General features: G+C 42.0%; 1 protein-coding gene across 3 annotated transcripts in view; it reads right to left on the bottom strand.

Moving 5' to 3' along the window:
- shroom3 (shroom family member 3) overlaps positions 1-13,502 on the bottom strand; it is a 57,189-nt gene extending 43,687 nt beyond the window's left edge. For all 3 annotated transcript variants that reach the window (XM_084571623.1, XM_084571625.1, XM_084571624.1), the window contains exon 1: positions 12,853-13,502. In XM_084571623.1, coding sequence (XP_084427749.1) covers positions 12,853-13,145 — 293 coding nt within the window. In that variant the 5' untranslated portion in view covers positions 13,146-13,502. The remainder of the gene's footprint in view (positions 1-12,852) is intronic.
- Positions 13,503-22,234: the final 8,732 nt, after the last annotated feature.

Here is a 22,234-nt window from a genome sequence, read left to right as displayed (position 1 = left end):
TTTTTTAACATTTTCACAGCAGGAAAAGTACAGGGAATACTGATAATGTGAATGGTGGCTTTATCCTGTTCAAACTGAGTCACAACAGTGAACTGCCATCAACAATACATGTTCATTCTCACTTGCCATTGTAGTGTAAGTGCGACAAAGTGTCATAACATTTCGACAAAGCTAATTAAAGAAATTATTCAGACTTCGTTGAAGGGTCTTAGCAGCAGTTACAGCTTCAAGTCAGCGTAAGCCTCTAAAGTCTTTGGACCCCTGGAAAATTTGGGTTTATCCAATTTTTCCCAACAAGTATCTTCACAGATGTTCTAAGGAGTTTAAGTCTTTGGCTGAACCATTCAAGAACAGGGCTAGTGCTTTCTGGCCAACACAGAACTATTTCAAGTCAAGGCATAACATCCAAAAATAGGACAGTTCAGAACCTAGAATCCTAGCACAATGGAGAACAAATGTGCTACCTGTTTGGCCGAACAATGTCAACATGGATATCTGGTGAATGGTGAACGTCGCCCCAGTCACTGGCCACAGCTCTCTGGAGCAGGTTTTCTTTAAGAACCTCTGGCTACATTCATTCTTCCCTGAGTTCTTACCAGTCTTCTTGTCCCTGCTACTGAGGGCCTGTTCAGGCCTTGTATTAACATCCGATCTGGGCAATCCGATCACATAAAAGACAGATATGAACACTCCCAGGACGCATTGAGGTCGCATTTAGGAGATCCGATCTCTGACCACATTTGGAGGTGGTCTGGGTCGCATGTGTCAGCGTGTGCTTGCCACTTTCCATACATCAGTGATGCTGAAAGATGCATAACAGGGAGATTCATCTACTTTTCATCTGGTTTCTTCTTCTTATCAATAGTATTTCATTGAAAGGAAAATGACTGTAAGTCATGACTGTAAGTCATGGGAGCGCTTGCACACTGACTCTAAAAACCTTTCAGAGAATGATGACAGTAACAGTGACATGCAGAATATTCTCAGCTGTTTCTTCCCTCCACCCAAAAAAGCAATTGAAATCTGTGATCCTTGCAAACAGATAGATGAATGGTGAGCACAATACATAACTGACAAACACACACATACAGAGAGACACACACCCAGGCTTTGATTATTAACTGAAGACATTCCACAACAGACTCCATACAGGAGACATTATAACACTAATCTGCACCACACAAACACACACACACACACACACACACACAGGTGCACAGATAAAGGCCCATTAAAGTGAAACCTGTCAAGCTGGTCAAAAGGAATGTGTGACAGCCACAAACACCCTGAAATCATCAGAACAGGAGGGACTGTTGTCACATTCCACTTTCCATCTCATTGCACAGCGTGCACGCACACACACATACACTCACACTTATGTATACTTTAACTGAATGGCATGACCTAAAACTGAACTTATCCAAACTGTTTACAGAGCTTTATTTAAAAAAACAACCACAACCAAATACTGTAAACCGAATAGCGACAACATCAAAACCACTGACAGAAGTACATCAAAGTTCATCACCTCTTTCAATTATTTATACACTGATGCATATTACGGTAAGAAACTGGATCCTCACACAGTCCTAACTTCCTCCATCCAAGAAATTTTTGAGCCACAAAAGTTAGTCTGGAACTGCTCCCTTGGAAACTGATTATGCTCTGGCAAAGATCTGTCTCTCCATTCAGATAATTTGGGCAGGCTTTACACGGTGATGGACAGAAGAGTAACAGCAACTTAGTCATATACGTCATCTGAATTCCGTGGAGTTTAATTTGCTTACAGCAAAATGGCTCTGATTGGTTGTAGGACTATCGAAATGCTTGCATGCATGAGGTATTTTTTCTCTGTATCATTTGAAACAAACCCCATAATGAAATGTGTTACCTGACACATATTCTGATATGAACCGAAATGAACTGGGATTTGACTTTCAAACAAAGCTAGCAGCTCCACTATTGCAAAAGCTGGTCTGTGCCTGAGACCAGCTTTGGCAATAAGAGAACTCTGCTGACAATGGAATGAGCCATATTCATTATTATCAAGTATTAATAGCCCAGACTCTAACTGGATCCCTTGTCATAAATTGTTGTCCCAAAATATAACCAGAAGGTAGTTACAGCAAAACATATTTTCAAGTGACCCACAGTTTGATTAAACTGAACAAAAATCTTCAAAGACATGCCAAGAGAACTACTTTTTTGTTTCCTGAAAGCTTACTATAATGTTTGAATACTAAAACTGAAGCTAATGTGGGACTTATTCTTAGTCCAATATCACTGTTCTTTTCCGGTGATAGGAGTGGGCCCACAAAGTCCCCACAATGCTGTTAACACACACACAAACACACACGACACACACACATACAGGGGTTGCCCAGGAAACTGTGTTGAGGCGGTTCATCCCCGTAATGACTTCTTCCTCTTCTTTTTTTGAGCAGAGAAACTCAAACATTCATTCAGCTCGATTACGTCAACCAACAACAAAAGAGCACAAAGACAGAGAGTCAGTGGAGATGAATGGAAGAAGACAAAGAGAGAGAGAGAGAGAGAAGGGGAAAACACTTCCCGATAACTACACAACTGTGATTAAACTTGTGACTCAGTAGGTATTGAAATTGCATGGAAGTAGATAATCACTAGATGGGAATCACTTCTGATCGTATCATGCTTGATGAAGTTAGCTTTCATGTGCTGGTTTTCATTACAGCAGTGTTCTCCACGTCGTGGCTTTATGCTACCCCCTGTTGTTCCACAGCTTAATGCACCTTCTGATATGACAGCATACTTTATCAAAAGAAATAATAATTTAAAAAAAACTATAACCATGAATGAGCAGATACATATGAACAGTATATGTTAGTGGTTTGTTTTACACCAACTCCTGCTACAAATGGCAAGTCCTCCAAATGAAATGGCAGAATGGGTTCTTTTCTCACACGATCCAGAAGTATGCAGCGTATACTGACCTCATACCCTGACATTGTCCTTCCACAAAAGAGGACCCCATATGTGTTTTGTGGAACAGGCCTATTAACCGTGACACTAATCCATAGCTACTTCTTAGGGACCCTGAACGGTCATGTGAAAGAACATTAGGTAAATAGCTGAATTCATATTTGCACCTTAAAATGACAACACCCTCTAATGGTTGAGGTGGTCGGAGGAGAGGAGGAAGTCAAATGATGTCGTTATAAAACCTCAAAGTGAAATTAGAGAAGACGTTGGGATAGACGGTAGAAAGATTGGACTTGAAGCTGCTTTTAAGTTTGTTCTTTTAAACCAACAGTCAAAATTGTTCTTTTAACCATGGCCATTACATAATTTTAACATTGCATTGTGACATCAGGACGTACACCGATCATGACCACTGACAGGAGAAGTAACTAACATTGACCATCTTATGGCAATTCAATGTTCTGCTGGGAAACTTTTAGACCTGGCATTCATGTGGATGTTACTTAGACATGTAGCACCCACCTAGACCAGACCGGGCACCCCCACTTCATAGCAATGACAGTAGCCATCCCCAGCAGGAACGGTTTAGGAACAACAACAAAAAACAGGAAAAACAGCACAAAGTGTTGACCTGGCCTCCAAATTCACTAGATCCCAAACTCATCAAGCATCTGTGGGATGATCCACAGAGGCCCCTCCCCTCAACCCATAGGACCCAAAGGCCCCCACTAACAACATTCTGTTGCCAGACACCACAGGACACCCTCAGAAAGCCCATGTCCATTCTCTGATGAGTCACAACTGTTTTGGAGGCACAAGGGAGACCTACACAATATAAGGAAGGTGGTCATAATGTTATGCCTGATCAGTGTATGACACAGTTAGGCCCCGTTCAGACTTTGCATTAACATCAAGCCTCAGGAATCTGATCACAAGTAACCAGTGCAGGTGTGAACACACCCAGGACACATTTGAGATCACATTTGAAAGATCCGATCTCTGGTCACATTTGGAGGTGGTCTGGGTCGCATCTGTCTACTTTCCTTTGGTAGTGGGAATATACAATGTGTCTTGAGTCACATTAAATACCTCCTACTCAACAGGGGTGCTGCTGCGTCTGTGGGGCTTTGCCTCATTCATTCAAAACAAATCACAACTGCTATTATAAATGATGACCAGAAAAGGAAAAAGCACAAGTGATGTCTGTTCATTATTAATAAGAGTCTTTTAAAATAGTAAGATTAACATATGTACATGAGTGTGATTCTGTTATTAAATAACATATCAGCATGAGGTTAATTATTGATGTGATCAAGTTGTTGTATAAAGAGCCGGGTGGAGTTAAGTGTATTTCCTCAATCTCCGGTGTCTTTATTTACCTTTAATACTGGAGATTACAGTGTGTATGGAAGCTTCCGGGGGTGGAGTTATAATCTGAGTCTTGTGCAGATCTAAGTAAAATCAGGGCAGAGATCAGTAAATAATAACTTAATGTGTGTGCCTAAGTCATGATGCACACATAGCTCTGTTCATGGTTCTGAAACAGCCAGTTTAGATATAGTAGGTGTTAGAATACGCTGCTCCGCCTGAAATGATGTCAGCGTTTATTTACATACAGAGCGTGAAACTGAGATTGGGCAGAGAGCTGGCTGGAGACGCACGTGAAAACATATTTTAATGCCAGGTGTGAACACAGGCTGTAAAAGCAGGCTACTTGCGATCGAATCGCCTAGGTCAGATATTAATGCACGGTCTGAACAGGGCTTTAGTCTGTGTCATACGTCCTGCCACTATACTGTGAGTGTAGGGACACACCACCACATCTCCTCCCAATATGGACTTCTTGAAACCCTCTAATGATTCCTATGGCCACTGGAAGTGTCATAGGACTTAATCAAATCAATTAAATACTAATGGACAGAAAATATATAAGTGTGCTGTGCACGAAGAAGAAATAAATGTTTATAACAATGTAACAAGTAAAGAGTTAGACTTCAGGAGGGACAGGTGTTATTTCATTCTCGGTCAGCCTCGCATACTTTCCGAGTCACACAAACAACACAAAACAAATCACATGCAAAACACTCCGTCCAGTGAAGAGCAGGAGGAGACCCCGCCAAACCTGCTCGACAAAATGCTGACTAACTGCTGTCTATTCACACAGAGGACGCAGACAGGAGAAAGCCGTCACTATGCACAAGGTAACTCTGAGTATTTTGGTGCTGTTTTAAAAATATCCAGTGATTGATCCAAATTTACACCGATCAGCCACAACATTAAAACCACTGACAGGAGAAGTAAATAACATTGACCATCTTGTGACAATACAATGTTCTGCTGGGAAACATTTGGACCTGGCATTCATTCATGTGGATGTTACTTAGACATGTAGCACCCACCTAGACCAGACCTGGCACCCCCACCCCATAGCAATGACACTCCTTGATGGCAGCAGCCATCCCCAGCAGGATGCAGCCTGACACAGACACACACACAAGAACACTTTAGGAACAACTCAGAAAACATGAAGAACAGCACGAAGTGTTGACCTGGCCTCCAAATTCACTAGATCCTAAACTGATCAAGTATCTGTGGGATGATCCACAGAGGCCCTTCCCCTCAACCCAAAGGCCCCCACTAACAACATTCTGTTGCCAGACACCACAGGACACCCTGAGAAGGCCCATGTCCATTCTCTGATGAGTCACAACTGTTTTGGAGGCACAAGGGAGACCTACACAATATTAGAAAGGTGGTCATAATGTTATGTCTGATCGGTGTATCTAACATGCAAGAAAATTGGGATTTATAATGTTAGTCATGAGCATGTCAAACACAAAATGCATGATAGAGAGTAAAGTGACCTTTTCTATTTTTTAAGTGCACATGGCAAATCAGGTAAGAAGCCATCTTTCAAATCTGTCTCTCAAACCACTTTTTTAGTAAAAGGACCAAATTATCATAGTGTCCTCCACCATCTCTGTGTGATGACTGCAGTTGCACAAAATGAGTTAATGGTGGCAAACAAAAGAGCCAAAAGGGCATACTAGGGCCTCTTTGAAACTGTGCTCAGGTACAGTGTTTAGAGTTAAATGCTAACATCAGCTGACTAACACACCCACAATGGTAGTACGAATATGCTTTTTGTTTTACATAAATCATGCAGAACATGTTGATCATAATGCTATGTGTACAGCTGAAGGGTGACCATAGTTATTACACTTTCATCCTGGGGGGGGGACAGGAATGACTATATAAAATTCCACAGCAATGTGTTCCAACAGTTGCTGATTGAACAATCAAGGAAAATGTGATTACTCTGGCCTACTGGTGTAGCTTCAGGAAAAGTCATCAGACTCAGCAATCATTGCCATTAGAATTCATCTCCTGGGCACCATTAATGTGTCTTCTGCATTACATGGCAAACCATCCAAATATGCAGAGAAATGTGGATGCTTTTAGTCAAGACCGCAAAAGTGCATAGCATGGCAAACTATCATCATAATTATTCCAGGCTTTGAGCTATGCAGTTCAAACTGAATCACAGTGATTCGACCAGTCGCTGTCCTATCAGGAACTACATACTGGCAGCTGCAGGCATTTTTTGGTTATACTGATATTGGAAGGTAGTAATGTGACTTTTTCTATTGCCACCCCTCGGACTGAGGTTTCTCTCGATGTGTTTCGTTGATTTGATTGGTTGACCATGGCTAGCCTGTGACGCCTATGGTTTTTAAGGAAGACCTCTTAGATTCCCTGCAGCAAAAAAAAAAAAAAAACTTTCTCCATAGACTGTCATTTAAATGTATAGAGAGACGTAGAAACATGGCACATTTCATACAAACTAGGTAAATTAAGTATTTAATTTTGACAGTTAGTCAGCTAACTCCATTGATTCATCAATGTTTCCCAAAGGTTCAAGCCTGTTGACTCTGGTGGTCCTCACTGACAGGATTCATGAACTGTCTCATCAACTTTTAGATGGCCAGCAAATGTCAGCAAATGCTCAAATGAGCCAGTATCTCACCAGATACCAGAAATTAGAAGAAAGGTATCATCAATCAACCCCTGAGATCTGGTATCCCTGTTATTCATTCATTCCTGTTAAGGGTCGCGGGGATCCCTGTTATATAACTCTTTATTAAATAGTATAAACTAGCTTCACCCCCAGCAGCTGTAACAGTAAGTTGCTGTTTAGACACTGATACTTCAGTATTTTTAGTCTAGTGATTATTAGACAGATCTAACAAGTACTGTAACTACATTTAGCTGCTAATACTTATGTACCTTCCATGCAAAACCTTTACCCATAATAGAGTATTTTTACATAACTGCACTAGTAATTGGTTAGTAAAATATCTGAATAAGTCTTCTCCATGGCTCCCTGCTTGGGTTTAGTGCTGATTAGAAAATGTTACAGGGTTTGCACAAAACTCTCAGGACAAACCTGCCATTTCAGCTCCTCTACAGTCTGATGCATTGTAGCCTTTAGCAGGAACGCAATTAAAAAGTGAATAAAGATTTCCTGCACTGGCGTTATGAAAAACACATCAAGTTCTGCTTGCACTTCAACCCACATGTGCCTCTTTTGTGGAGTTTCCTTGTGGGTCCTTTGTTTTTTTTGTTTTTTTTTTTTGCCTAAAGGAAAATAAAACCTTGAGTGTAATACAACACCACTGAAGTGCACACTGCTGCTTAGGGATTAGGAGACAAAACACAGGTGAAACAGCTGCAAGATGCACGGCAAAGAGTACCACAGGGAAAGGACACATACACACACACACACCAGACACACACACACACACACACACGCGCGTTTGTACAGCTATCTTAGTGGGTACATTTATTGACGTAATGCATTCTCTAGCCAATTACCCTTACCCTAACCATCTCAAGTAACTGCCTAACCCTAACCCAAACCCTATCCATATCCTAATTGTAACCTTTACCCTAAAAAGGTAAGGTTTAACCCTGAACCAGCCTTGTAAAGAAGTACGGACCAGCCAAAATGTCCTCACTTCACTCCAATGGTGTACACACACGCACACACACCTTCTCAGTTAAAGGAGGAGTGAAAACAGTAAAGGGACTAATAATAGTTCAGTATCTTGATTCACACTGACAATACAAAGCTTCAGCTCTTCTAGAAATCGTGACTCATACATTTCACAGGCCAACATAACAAACTCCAGTACACACTTGGTGCGTGCACACACACACACACACAAAGCACAGGTGAGCAGCGATAATCTTACCTCACTCGTGAGGAAAGCTGCATGTGTCAGGTATCAATTAAAGGAAAAACAAGCTTCTAAGCATCCGCTACACACATGCTTCGCTGGTAACACACACTCTAGCCACACGCATACACACACACACACAAGCCTTTGAAGAGTCAGCCGGGCACCCTTTACTCACAACCAAGATCTAATGAAGCAAACTGCTCTGAGAGCAGAACAAATTTCCCTGGATTTGACTTGGACAAGCCGGCTGCATCCTATGATGCCACATCAGCTAGTGACCTTAAGGATCTAGTTCAGCACTCTGAGGCATACAGAGCACGCTTATTCACTATCCTTTGCAGCATGAGATGAGGCTATCAATACAGTGACAGTGTTTTAAGCACAAAGTTGGAGTAAAGAGGTGATAAGCCTGGCTCAGCATAAAAGCTAGAAACAAAGGGAAACAGCCAGTCTGATTCTATGCTAGTGAAAAAAAAGAAAAACACAAATTAACAGCCCATAATCAATCAAAAACTAATTTCAATTTCAGGTGGACAAGAGCATCAGATCGTGGATGTAAACTGTTCTTTAGTCAGGTCAAAGGTCAGTGTTTGGCTCTATACATTATGCACACGTCATATAAGGCACTGAAGAAAAAGTGAACCAAAAATTAATGAAAATAAAATAAAAAAATAAAATAAAATAAACACCTTAATGGTCTATAGACAATTTAATGCAGCCTGGTGTTAGAAAATGACCTCCAGAGCTCAAGTAAGTTTGATAGTCATTTAAATAAGAATACAGCATATCACAATACTTAACGTAACCTAATGTTTCTATTTTTACATCATCACACTATCTTTAACTGCAGACTGATTGAAACTTTTATTTCTTGACACAAACAAAAACACACTTACAGCTCTGACAGGCAGCTCCTAGGAAAACACTCTTCTCTGTACACCAGTGGCATGATTCTCTCTGAGTCTCTATCTCTCTCTCCTCACTTCTTTGTTTTCAGCCAATCGGGGTTAACATGAGTGCACCAATCAGAGGGGAGGAGTTAGGCATGGAGGAGAGAGAGTCAAATGGACAGATGGGTGTGGTGCGCAAGGTGTGTTTGGTGTCGACGTCACAAACCTTTGGTCTGACTGACATCAAGGATGGAGGATGCACACAGACGCACTAAGCCACCTATAAAAGGAGCTAACACCTGTCAAAGTCACATGCATGCTATAATAACAGCTACTGAATGGACACACAAACACAAACAGAGACTTTGGTCGTGGAAGGCCCTACCCATCAGATCAATTTAATAAATCTTTATGATCCTTGAGAAGCAGCTGGAGCAGCAGAGCTGATGGAGAAGGAAGATGCCTTTTCATGTGTTTCCATGTATCTTGAATCTAGCATTGAAACTTTACACCCATCAGGCATAACACTATGACCACCTTCCTAATAATAGGTAGGTCTCCCTTATGCCTCCAAAACAGTTGGGACTCATCAGGGAATGGACATGGGCCTTCTGAGGGTGTCCTGTGGTGTCTGGCAACAGAATGTTGTTAGTGGGGGCCTTTGGGTCCTATGGGTTGAGGGGAGGGGCCTCTGTGGATCATCCAATAGATACTTGATCAGTTTGGGATCTAGGGAATTCAGAGAAGGCTGCATCCTGCTGGGGATGGCTGCTGCCATCAAGGAGTGTCATTGCTATGGGGTGGGGGTGCCTTGTCTGGTCTAGGTGGGTGCTACATGTCTAAGTAACATCCACATGAATGCCAGGTCCAAAACTTTCCCAGCAGAACACTGAATTCTCACAAGATGGTCAATGTTATTCACTTCTCCTGTCAGTGGTCATAATGTCAGGCATGATTGGTGTACATCTCAACAATTCTCCCAAGAACTGCCCTGGGCTGGGCAGTGACTCAATCCTGTTACTACAACATGACGCACAAAATGCCTTGTTTAAAAACCAGTGTTCAGACACACAATCAACGGAGAAGGGCTGCCTATGAACTGATGAATACATTATTTTAGCACAAACCTCATGAAATGGAAATAGCATCAAGACACACCACTCTCTGAAAATGCAGCAAATGTATCCCTTTCGTTTAATGAAACAGCACATCTCATCCACTTACTGTGTCAACATCTGTCCGTACAACTTGATAAGTGTGTGCTCCAACTTTGAAATTAACTAATCTTAGACAGGAGGAGGAGACAGGAGGTACCATAGACAGGGACACAGCTTTGCAAAGACCAACAGAAGGAAGAATAGCATCTAGGAGATTTGGACAATCCTCTTGACTGCCAGTGGTCATGTGAACACTATAGTGCAAAGCTGAATATACCTCATCATGCAGCTGCAGGGTTTGACCTACTGCACCTGGATAAATCTTGCAGCTGACTGCACATGGCCACGGCTTGTTTAAATGTCCTAGTATCTCAAACTACAACCCAATCACAAAAGAGCTGAATATAGATATAGGCACACTAGAACTTAACAGAACATGTGTAGTATGTCTTCATTTGCACAAAAAAATAAAATAAATAAACACGTGCAAACAGTCTGCAGGCTATTTTTATATCATATCCCAAGAGGAAGCAGATCAGACAAAAACACATACCTCCTCTCCGCTTGCCTGCAGTCTTGCCTCCTAACCACACCTTCCCACACACATCTACACCTGTCCCACTGCAAGCTTGTGTGCGTGTGTGTGCGTCTTTGTGTGTGTTCGTGTTGAAAGTCTAAAGTCCTGCATTGTGTTCTGCCTCTCAGTCGTCTTCCAGTGAATAAAAGCCACAGTAGCAACAGCAGCCCTGCTCACAGTCACACCCCAAACCCAAATACCTACCTGGCTTTGTAGTTATCAATGCATCAACCACAACAATTACAGAGATGCTAGGTGATATGATGCACTTTTATATAAAATATCACTCATTAATATGCTTATTCAGCCTTCAGCCTCCCCCACTTCAGCGTTTTATTTAACCTTAAACTGTAGTTATTATTATTAGTAGTAGTTGTAGTTAGTAAGTTTCTTAAAACTGTGTGTAAAATATTTTTTACCCTTAACAAATAAAATGCTAGCATTAGTGTTCCTAACTTTCTATACAATAAATTTAGGCACAATAAGATAGTGGCTAGATATCTGTGGGTTGACGAGAGGGGCCTCCTACAGATACTTGATCAAATCTAGTGAATTTGGAGGCCAGGTTAACACCTTGTGCTGTTCTTCATGTTTTTTTAGTTGTTCCTAAAGTGTTTTTGTGTGAGTGTCTGTGTCAGGCTGCATCCTGCTGGGGATGGCTGCTGCCATCAAGGAGTGTCATTGCTATGGGGTGGGGGTGCCTGGTCTGGTCTAGGTGGGTGCTACATGTCTAAGTAACATCCACATGAATGAATGCCAGGTCCAAAGGTTTCCCAGCAGAACACTGAATTATCACAAGAAGGTCAATGTTATTCACTTCTCCTGTCAGTGGTTTTAAGTGACAGTGTATGTGACAGTTATTGACCAGCCGTGAATAGTTAAGTGAGCTAGTGCTTATGTGAGTATTTATTAAATGAGGGCACATGCTAAATAAACATCTAAGAGTTAGTACCTGAGGTCACCTGCACTAAGAGAACTCATGGTCAACATTTCTGGAGGTGTAAACCAGTGGTTAGTTCTCCTTGTCTCCTCATTTGTACCTTAACAAGGAGTTGAATTTCAAAAGGAAGCCAATACAATTGAGTTCCCCTGTACTTTGTAGTTACTTAACTGTTTAACTATTTACTCATCTGTATTGGCAGCATTACTAATCAACAGTAGCAGATAACATTAATGAAGAGTGTCTGGCGGCCTGTGTGTTTAATCCAGCTCTGATTTGTACTATGAACCAGGATGTAGCAGGACAAGTTACATATTACACAGGCTGACTGGGAGGATGCAGTGGAACAAGTTAGGGAGAAACTTCTTAAGGTGGCATTACCGTGTCATATCAGTATAGGCTCTTTGTGTAAAGTTCAAGAACACAACTTTCTGAACACAGTGGAAACTGGAAAACCTATTTAATACCAATCACAATTTATCATAAAGCTGAGTCTAATGATGTTTTTAATCTGTGCTTGACTGTCAAAAACAGATATTATAGTTTTGATACTAGTTTGTGTGACAAATTTTGTTACTGATTAAATACACCATTCACTGAATTTTTTTCCTCTAGGTGAGGTGGGGTGAATTTTATTTCACCTGCGATGGTCAGTGAATTTAATCCAGTCCAGCAAGTGAATGATTCACCAAAACAAATAAAATGAAATATCTTTGAAGGGTTTTCCCCTTTGTTACTATATTTCTTCCTCATCATTATTCATGGGTCCACAAAAACTCACAGGTTTTGGTAGCCAGCCTCCACCTAATGGGTTCCCATGAGATTCTCAGGTTTCTGGTTTGGGTCAGCCTATCAGTCTGAGTGAGAATTATCCCATTCAGCCCTGTATGCTAACAGTCAGTACTGAATTCTATTGCTGCTTTGAATCCCAAAGTCCCTCGGATTGTGTCACTCAGTTTTAGGCCTTTGTAGAGGTTTAACACAAAGGGAGTCATGCACATACATCGACACAGAAACACACACACACACACACACACACACGCACACACACACACACACACACACACACACACAGAGTCTGTACCTGCGGACGGTGAGCTGCAGAGTCTTGTATGATCCTTTGACCAGAGTAACGGCCTCCTGTCGATATCCAGTCAGTTCCACATCATTAATAATGATGATCTCATCTCCCACCAGCAGAGGCTGCTCCAAACTGTCCGCCTTACCGCCATCTTCTACCTGCACACAAACAAACACAAAACTCTTATTGCCATGTTCACTAAGATATTTGTATAGTGCAAATGTGCGCTGTGGTTGCTTTGTGACGGCAAGGTGTATGTACATAACTCCTGAGCTACTGGGGAAGCAGAACTGCATCTGCTACTGACCCACATATGCATTCTGCAAGTTCGGTGGTGTTAGCATAAACGTGTCCTGGACCTATCTGTGTTCTGGACACACAGTGATGGAACTTGTTGGGTCACACTTGCTGTGACAGCTGGTATCAGGCTTTCTATTGTTCTGGCAGGTGAGACACACTTGTGGTGTGGTGGTGCATGCGTGTTCTGAAGAGGGTCACTGGAGGGAAAAGCAGCAGGACTTGGCTGTCTGCCTGGAAGCTTGCTCATTGTAACATCCTGTCTAATTGTTTGTGTTTGTCCTTCTAGCTGTGATTTATAGTACTTTGCACGACAGCTGGATTTCCATGAGTTTTCCATTTCAGGAAAGCAATCCATCTCAGGCTTAAAGCTATACAAGTGTGCACCCTACAGTATGAGAAGCTAAAGGTAGCGATTTAACCGTGACAAGGGTTTATAGTGATGACATCTAGAAGCAATGTGATTGGTTGAAATCTGCCCATGACAGATGGTAATATAGACGGATTGTTCACCTAATCATGTGCCAAGTTTTATTTGAAAACATGTGCCCTTTTCCAAACTGTTTCCAGGACGAAGTAGATCTGTTAAGCTTTGGATTTTGCTGGAAAACGCAAGGTCCTTTTAAAGAAATGTACTAATAATTTTAACCGTTAATTGTCCCACAACGGGGAAGTTGCAGTTACTGCTGTCTGACCCATCCATTTGTTTAGTAGTTGTTTAGTGTGTGCAGTTGGAGCAGTGGGCTGCAGCCTCTAAGCACTGCACCCGGGGAGCAATTTGGGGGTCAGATGCTTGCACAGGGGACCTCAGCCATGGACACGGTGGGAAAGGAACCTGGGACCCCTCGGAATGCTCCACAGCTCCCCAAAACATACGCATTCCCTGCCGAAACCCGGGATCGAACCAGGGACCTTTAGATCTTCAGTCTAACGCTCTCCCAACTGAGCTATTTCGGCACAACAACAGAGGGAGGACAAAGGTCTCCTGGTGGAGCAACAAATGACAGCACGCAACATCAACGCAGCAGTAATCCAGGCACAGGAGAACCTGGAGAATGAAAGAAGACTGTGGCAACAGGAGAAGACCAGCTCACTCCAGTCTATTAGTTCCATGAAGGAGGCCCTTTAAAGGAAGGTGGGGGCAAAACCCAAATGTTGTCTTAAGTGATGATGATTCAACTGAAACTCCCACTCTGACACAGAGGCATACTGTACATATCAGCATGACCCCATGGCTTTATCACTGCTGACAATGATGCCTCTTAGCAGCCTGTCAGTGAATGACTGTTCGTCTGCTTGCTTATCGCTGGGTGCGTGCGTGCGTCGGTCTTCTTAAAGGTCACATTGTCTTGTCGAATTTAGAAGCTCAATTAATAAAATCCTGAGTTGGTCTCAAGTTGTCTCTGGAACAATGTATGCTCAGACCAAACACAAGGATGTTTGCCGTTAACTGATTGACTGTAAAATAAAATGTTTTCTTCCGTGGCTCTGATTGAATGCACAGTGAATTCATTTGATACTATAAACTGAGTGTGGCTTTGGTCCTGTTCAGACCTGGTATATAACATGCACTCGCAAGTATCGAGCTTTAGGTGCACGCGTTCACACGAGTCCCGCTGAAGGTCTGATCACAGATTTGCATTCTGTTGGGTGGTGAATTTTGTCTGGGGTGCAGTAGGATGTCGTGTCTAATGGACTGCTTCTGCTGTTTCAGAAACACCGACAGCAGAGTTTTGCCGTGTTTGTGTCAGGACATGGGGACGTGTTACAAGTTATGGAACGTAATGAGGTGTGAAGCCTGTCTCACTCACTGAAAGTGCACATTATTATATAAATTATTTATTTATCTCCACCCTGACTTTTATTGTTTCAGAGATCCACACAAAGCACAGATTATAACTTAAACCTTGGAAACACCCATAGAAAATAGAATAGATAATTCTAGTATTAAAAGTAAGTCCCTAACCCTAACCCTAAGTCACCAGTCATTAATGAGGACATGCACACACCACATGGCTACTTTACCTGCTCATAGTCAATCATTTGATTTGTTAATTCTTCTTAAAGGAATGTGGTCAAATAAGGTCAAATATGGTGTGAGTGATTGGCTATTAAATGCATTCTCATTGTGTCTTGAGTGTGTCCACAGCTGTACTTTAAACTTCCTGCAATCGGATCACTCAGGACTGTTAACACCAGAGCCAGGCATTAGTTGGCTCCATCTCGCAGGGCTTAAAGCTCTGTGCTTGTGGTGTTCAGTGGTGCACACCGATCATTGTCTTTCGAGGAGCTACTGGCAGCTATGGGTGTGTTCGTAAAAGTGATTCCTTTGTGCAGTTTTTTCTTATAAATACAGCAAGAATAACATGCTAAGTAAATAGCTGGATACATTGCTTGCTACCTGTCAGTTCCTATTATGGCAAATAAATGCTGCATTACGCAGAATCAATGTCCACCCAAACTTTTGAACTCAGATTTACTGGCTTCAGTAACTGACCTACCAATCAGACTCATAGGGCCTGTTCAGACCTTGCATTAAGATCCAATCTGTTTGGGTCACATGTGTCCGCGTTCCTTTGGTACTGTGAACGCAGTGCGTCCTGAGTTGCATTAAAGACTGCCTATACTCAGCGGAGTTCTACCTCATTCATTCAGGAAGAAAACACACAACTGCGATGATTAATAATTGCCTGAAAAGCAAAAGTCATGACGCGCACACATAAAACAGCGCTGTTCTTGGTTCTGGATCAGCGGTAGAGATCCGTTAGAGACAGTAGCTGTTAAAATACCCTAAAAAATGCGAAAGTTCAGCTTCACAATACGGTAACACTTGAAAGAGAATATGTCTGATAGTTGTTTTCAAATGTTTTCCTGTGAATGACAATGGTATCTTCCCTGTTCTGAAACAATAAGCCTCACCCATCTGGGACTCTTCGAATGTTGAAACAACTGCCAAGAATTTCTTGCAGGGTGTGTCTGGTCCTCTTCTGAATTACAACATGTGTTACTTGAGCTTTAGCCCACGTGCCATACATCCAATATTTCCAACAAAAGCTGTTTCCATGCACTGCGGGCCTTAGGTTATCTGGAGATTAATCGGTGGAGCAAATGTCCAAATCGGCTGGTGACTGTGTAATATCTGACTGTGCCCATATGTGACTAGAGCAGGTTATTGGTTGGAGAATGAGAATGAGTGAGAGGGTGGGAATGTTATGATATTTCTGCCATGCAACTTGATAGACGTGTGAAAGAGTGATTCATATGAGAAAAATTACTCATATGAGTAGTTCACAAAAAAGTTCATTTCCTCGTGACTCTGCTCTTCTACAGTATGTGGGATGACACGAATTTTGATTCTTCTGTGCTCATCCTCTTAAAGCTGTGAAAGAAAACTGCGCCAAAATCAAACCCGTTCCTGAGTTCTGCAGAACAGCGCACGTGCATGCACTGTTTGCCTTTTTCAGGAATAAATATACCCAAATAAGGCCGGCGAAATCACTCAGTAACTCACAGAGAGAGAGAGAGAGAGAGAGAGAAAGAGAGAGAGAGAGAGAGAGAGAGACGGAAAGAAACAGTGTGTGTGTGTGTGTGTGTGTCTGCGTGTGTGCGTGTGTGTGTAACTTGGGTATTCCAGCTGAAATTCATTATCCTGAAGACAGAGATATCTAAACAGAGTGCCTCAGCTTGCTCATACCGTGACTGAAACAACATACCTCCTCTAATCAATAAAGACTGTGCGATTTAGGAAAATATCCTCGGAGGGCAGTGGGGAGAGGGGGGCTCTGGACTCAGTTCAGGAATTACTTTAGTTAATACTAGGTTCCAACCTTGCTAGCTTGTGAAAACATAAAGAAAATGAAGCTAATAGCGACCCCTCATCACAGGTTAAAGCTTAAGCGTGGCTATGAGTTGTGTGAAGTTCCCCCAAATGATATTTTTTTTCTTTCTAGGTTGTTTCCTCTGAAGGCTGAAGGTTTTGTTTTTACAAAAGAAAGGAAACCGCAAATGAGATTGTGCTGTAAAGGAGTATTATAGGAATGCGGTACCAGACAGACGTTGGACGAAGAAGAGTCGGATAAAAAATTTGATTAAAATTCCAGCAGCAGCATTTCGTCCCTAGTGTTAGTTAAGCTCCAAAAACACTGGCTCCTACATTACGCATGATGTACTCCCTGTTTGTTTTTCTGATTTACTGTATATTCTTTAGGACCAAGGAGAGATAACTTGATAGCATCACCATGACATGTCAGGGTTATTTACTTACTTATTTATCCATCAGGATAAATCTATCTATCTATCTATCTATCTATGTTAATTGCTGTTTTAAACGGTTCTTATATCTGCATTTTTATCTACAGTTCACGAGTCCACCTTAAGTTTGCCTGCAGGGGGCACAGACACACATGCTACATCTTCGATCCACTCGGTTCCTCGTAACTGAGACCCAACCAAACCCTGAGTCTGTCTGGGTTAGGGCCCTCATTTTCTACCTCTGACCTCAGCAGGGCTCCAGATAGTGACAAGTGGAATTTTATACGATTGCATTCATGTCAGTGGTCCTATCTGGTCAGCCAAAAATGAAGTGGTCTATAGAAGATTATTGCAAAACAAATACCAGCATATCGTTCTGACTTATGCAATCCTCGGTTATTAATTGTAACCTTAGTGTATGTTTTTTTTTTCTGTTTAAGAGCTGTTGCTGATTTAAATCTATATGATCCAGCAGCTACAGCAAAATGCCTACCGAGGGAAACTGTCCAATGGAGGTTTAAAATGGATGAGTTATTTTCCGATGTTGTGCCCCCTAAATCAGTTTATGTTTATGATCTTTTTCTGCAGTTTCAGACCATCGCAGATGTAACCCTAGCACAATTTGATGCCAGTCAGGAGGCCCTCAGATTAACACTCGTTAAGACTGTTTAACCTGAGCCGAACTACCTGGATTAACAGAAACTTTCACTGTGAACTCTGAACCCGGCTCACAATGGCAAGAATTGCACTTCATGGGTGATAAACAAGCAAGGCATGCCAAGGCTGTTTTGTTACAGTCTTGATGCGAAACATTATTTTATCATTTTAACAAATCACAATCAAATGAATCAGAACATCTGCGAACAAGTGTGGGCACATGGGGTTTCACACTTAAACCACCCACTGTTAAGTGGAGGCTTGTTTGGAATAGATCATTTTCCCAGACAAACTGCAGAAAGGAAGGTATAACTAGATGGAGATGATGTCTGTTTCCCTTCCAGTTAGTCACATTTATAGTTAGAAAGTATAGGTTTTTGTATTCCCACTCGGAGTTCATCAAAACCCAGAGAGAGAAGCAGACAGAAAAAAAACAAATGCCTGGAATATGGAGCGACAAACACAAAATATATGTCTGAAAGAGGGAGGAAGTAAAAAATAAAGATAGAAATAAGAAGCCAGACATCAGGCTGTTGTTGGGGCAAACATGGATAACGGTGCTAACACTGACCTAGGTACAGAACACAATAAAAGAAGGAGAGTGTTCAAAAGCACCCAAAACACATTATTCACATTCTTGTCCTATTTTTCAACCATTTGGATGACACGCACACAAACCCACCACGACCAGCCTGATTTGCATTTTAATAAAACGAGGTCACAGTGGTTGTAGGGACAGAAGGGGCATCATTACTGGTCATTTTCCACATCACAGTAAGAAGAAGGGCAGACTTAGCAGAGCTGGGGGTTTCTGTGCTGTAGCTGCACTTAGTTAAAGCTGATAATCAGTAAATCCCTATTTACCACTACAATCACTGCACCCTCTAAAACAGCAATTTCCTCAGCATTGGCTGGTATAGAGGTTGTAATTTTGAAAAAGACAAATTTAAAAGATTTTTTTTTAATTTTAAGTTGGAACTCAACCCTTGTAGACTCATTCATGACTCAAGCAGTTAGTTGAGATTTCAGACATCATCAGTTGCTGTGTCATACAACAGACATTTTGGTCTCTGTAAAATGCGGTGCATTGCACTGTAGGACCAGAAGGATGGAGGGTATACAGTATGCACATACACAGACGTCACTTCTTTAGTCTCATTGTTCCAATCATATGGAAAGCATTTAAAAGATGAATTTGCACTCTTGTATTCTGGACAGAAATAAAATAGACACTGAGCAAGACACTGAACCCCAGGTTGTTCCCAGTGCTTGGCACTGGTGTGTGATGTGTATTCACTTGTATGAACAAAGGGGTAGATGAGTCATTGTGACTACCAATGGGAAAAAGGTGCTCTGTAAATGCAAGAAGACCATATCATTTAAATATGTAAAGTCAATTTAGAGTAATTCCAGACGTAACTCTGGACTAGCATAACACGCTAAAAGAGGCCAAATAATTACTAGTGGCTGCTGATTTTGCTGGCCAACAAGACAAGCTATAGTTAACCATTAGACAGCAGCTTTTTCCCTGAAGGTTTGTATAGAGAATACATGACTAAAATAGGGAGTCACTTTTTAGTTACAAGCGTTGGGGTCATAAATGGTGCCACGGCTTGGAATAAAGTGCAGTGTAAAATTATTTATGCCTGTTTTGTTGACACTTAAGACAAATTCTATATAAGCAATCTGGGGCTAGTTGGCTGCATCACTGTGTAGCTGTATCTGTTAATATATTAATAATCTCAACAGCTGCCAAATAGTGAACAGTTTTGTCAAAATCTTCTTGGTAACAACTAAGCGCATCATTGTTAAGTTCATCGGCTAAAAAAATAAATGAAATATACAGGAAGTCCAGGATTCATGGCAGTGAAGCAGACTGGGTTTTCAGTCCGTTCGGTTAAGAGCTGTTAGTTGAACTGACTCAAAGTGATACTAAAATATTAGCGTTGTTACCACAGGGACACATCTGAAGCTTTTATCAGATAGCATATCAGTTTGAATAGCACATTGTATTTTTATTTTTAAATGAATCATTAATGTACCGTATGTATTTGCACTTTGCACTTTACTTCACTTTACTTTTTATTTTAACTGAGTCTTGTACTCATTTAGCTACGTGCGCACAGATCTCTGAGAGAAACCCAATTTAATTTTGTCTGCATTACAGTTGTATGTATGTCAGTACATACTGTACAACTGTAATGCAATAAAGCTTGACAATAAATGACAATAAAGCTTGATTTGATTTGATTTGATTTAGAATTTGCTTTTGCTCGGGGCCTTAACTGCAAGGCTGAGAAAATTCTAGTTTGGGTTGGAGACGACAAACATTTAAACAAATAGTAAGAGTGGAACCTTGGCTGCATTATGACCCTGTTTATTTTTTTATTTTTTTATTTGGAACTTGCCCCAAACTCTGATCTGAATATCTGTATATTTATGGAAGCGTTATTCTAAAAGTGAAAGAGAACACCCAATGCAGTAAATGGCCATTTTGGTGTTGGTCATAAGAGTGCTATCAGTGCCAACAATGCCCTTTGGTAGGCTATTGTAGCACCTTTTTATTGACTATACTTAAGTTGGTTAATTAGCAACCAAGTTAATTATAGATTCCCTTCAGCCTACTAGTAGATATCTTGATTTAAAATATAAAGGAATATTTCTGCTACTGATCTTATTGAACAGCTTTAATAAACATTCATTGATTAATATAAAATGACTCCACAGGTCCCACAGGTGCCATAGTGCTGATCAAATGTGCACCATATTTTATAAATGACACAGAAACACTGTCACTCTTCCCACCTTGGAGATGATGAGCGGCTCTCCATGCTCCAGGCCGCCCTGGAGGGTGAAGCCCCACGGTGCTCCTCCCTGCAGCAGGGCCTCCACCAGCACCCAGCAACCTCCTTGTTCTCCGCCCGCCGCCGGCTGGAGCCCCGCCCGGCCACCGCTCTCCATGCCCGGCCAGGGGGAGCGCTCACCCCGGGCTCCTCTGACCTCAGCCCGGCTGCGGCCCGGCGGACTGAGGGGGGAACCGGTGTGAAGAAAACAGTCTCCCCTTCACGAACGCATTGCCCTCATTCATTTAGAACTCCTCGTTATGGGTAAAGAAAGCAGGAGGTGTCCGGGCGCTGAGTTGCGTTTCCTGCAAAGTGCATTCCTGGAGCGCAGAGAGCGGCGGATCCTCCGGCGGACGCACTCAAACAACACTAGACGCAGGAGCCCGGAGAGAGTGTTAAAAAGTTTACTAAGAGAGGAAAGTGATTAAAGTTCAAGATGGACGAAGGTCAGATCGGCATTAGCCTGTTCCACAGAAATCCAAACCTCTCTCTCTCTCTCTCTCTCTCTCTCTCTCTCTCTCTCTCTCTCTCTCTCTCTCTCTCTCTCTTCCGAAAATCAGTTTAGCATCACAATGGGATTTACTGCGACTCAATGAGCGAAGAGAAAAGAGAGAGACACAGAGAGAGGTGGAGTGAGGTAGAGCGAGACAGAGAGGGGTGGGCAGGAGAGATAGGCGAGGAAAGAAGGAAGACAGAAAGAGAACACAGAAGGCAAGTAATAATCAGAGAGAAAGAAATGAGAGAAAGTCTCATAGAGGGGAGAGAATTAAAAAAATAAAAATAAAAAAGAGAAAAGCTGTGGATAAAAGAGGAGCACAGGACTGGAAGCAGAGTGTTTCCTGTGTGTGTGTGCGCTGATGAGTCTAATCCAATCCTCCACAGCAGAGCTGAACTCTGGAGCGGCCCCTTCTGATGCCGTTTCCATTCACACAGGGACCAGATTACTGGATCGAAACCAGATTAAACTTCCTGGTGGATCAAATTGTTTACACGGTTCACAATAAACTGACAGCCAGAGTTGACATCAGCCGTTTGATGGCCAGGCTCATGTGTGGCGGGCAGGGCCTTACGGGCAGAAGCTTCATTATGCTTCAAATGAGCTGGTTCACGCAAAGTGACACCTGACCACATGCCTGCACCCTGCGGCCTCCAGGTTCCTGCAAAAATCAGGAGAAAAAATCTCAAATTGTGTAAAAGGGGATAACAGTGGACGTATTCAGCCTCTTCATAACAGCCTTCACAACATTGCTCTGGGATGTACAGTATATCTGAAACCTGACAGAAGTAGTTGTGTGAAGAATGAAACAAGACTAAGAGTCGACCACCATCAAAATCCT

This window comes from Chelon labrosus (assembly GCF_963514085.1).
Source record: "Chelon labrosus genome assembly, chromosome: 22".
In the NCBI taxonomy this organism is placed as follows: Eukaryota; Metazoa; Chordata; class Actinopteri; order Mugiliformes; family Mugilidae; genus Chelon; species Chelon labrosus.
Note: the sequence above shows the minus strand (reverse complement) of the source record. Positions and strands in the feature narration are given on the sequence as shown.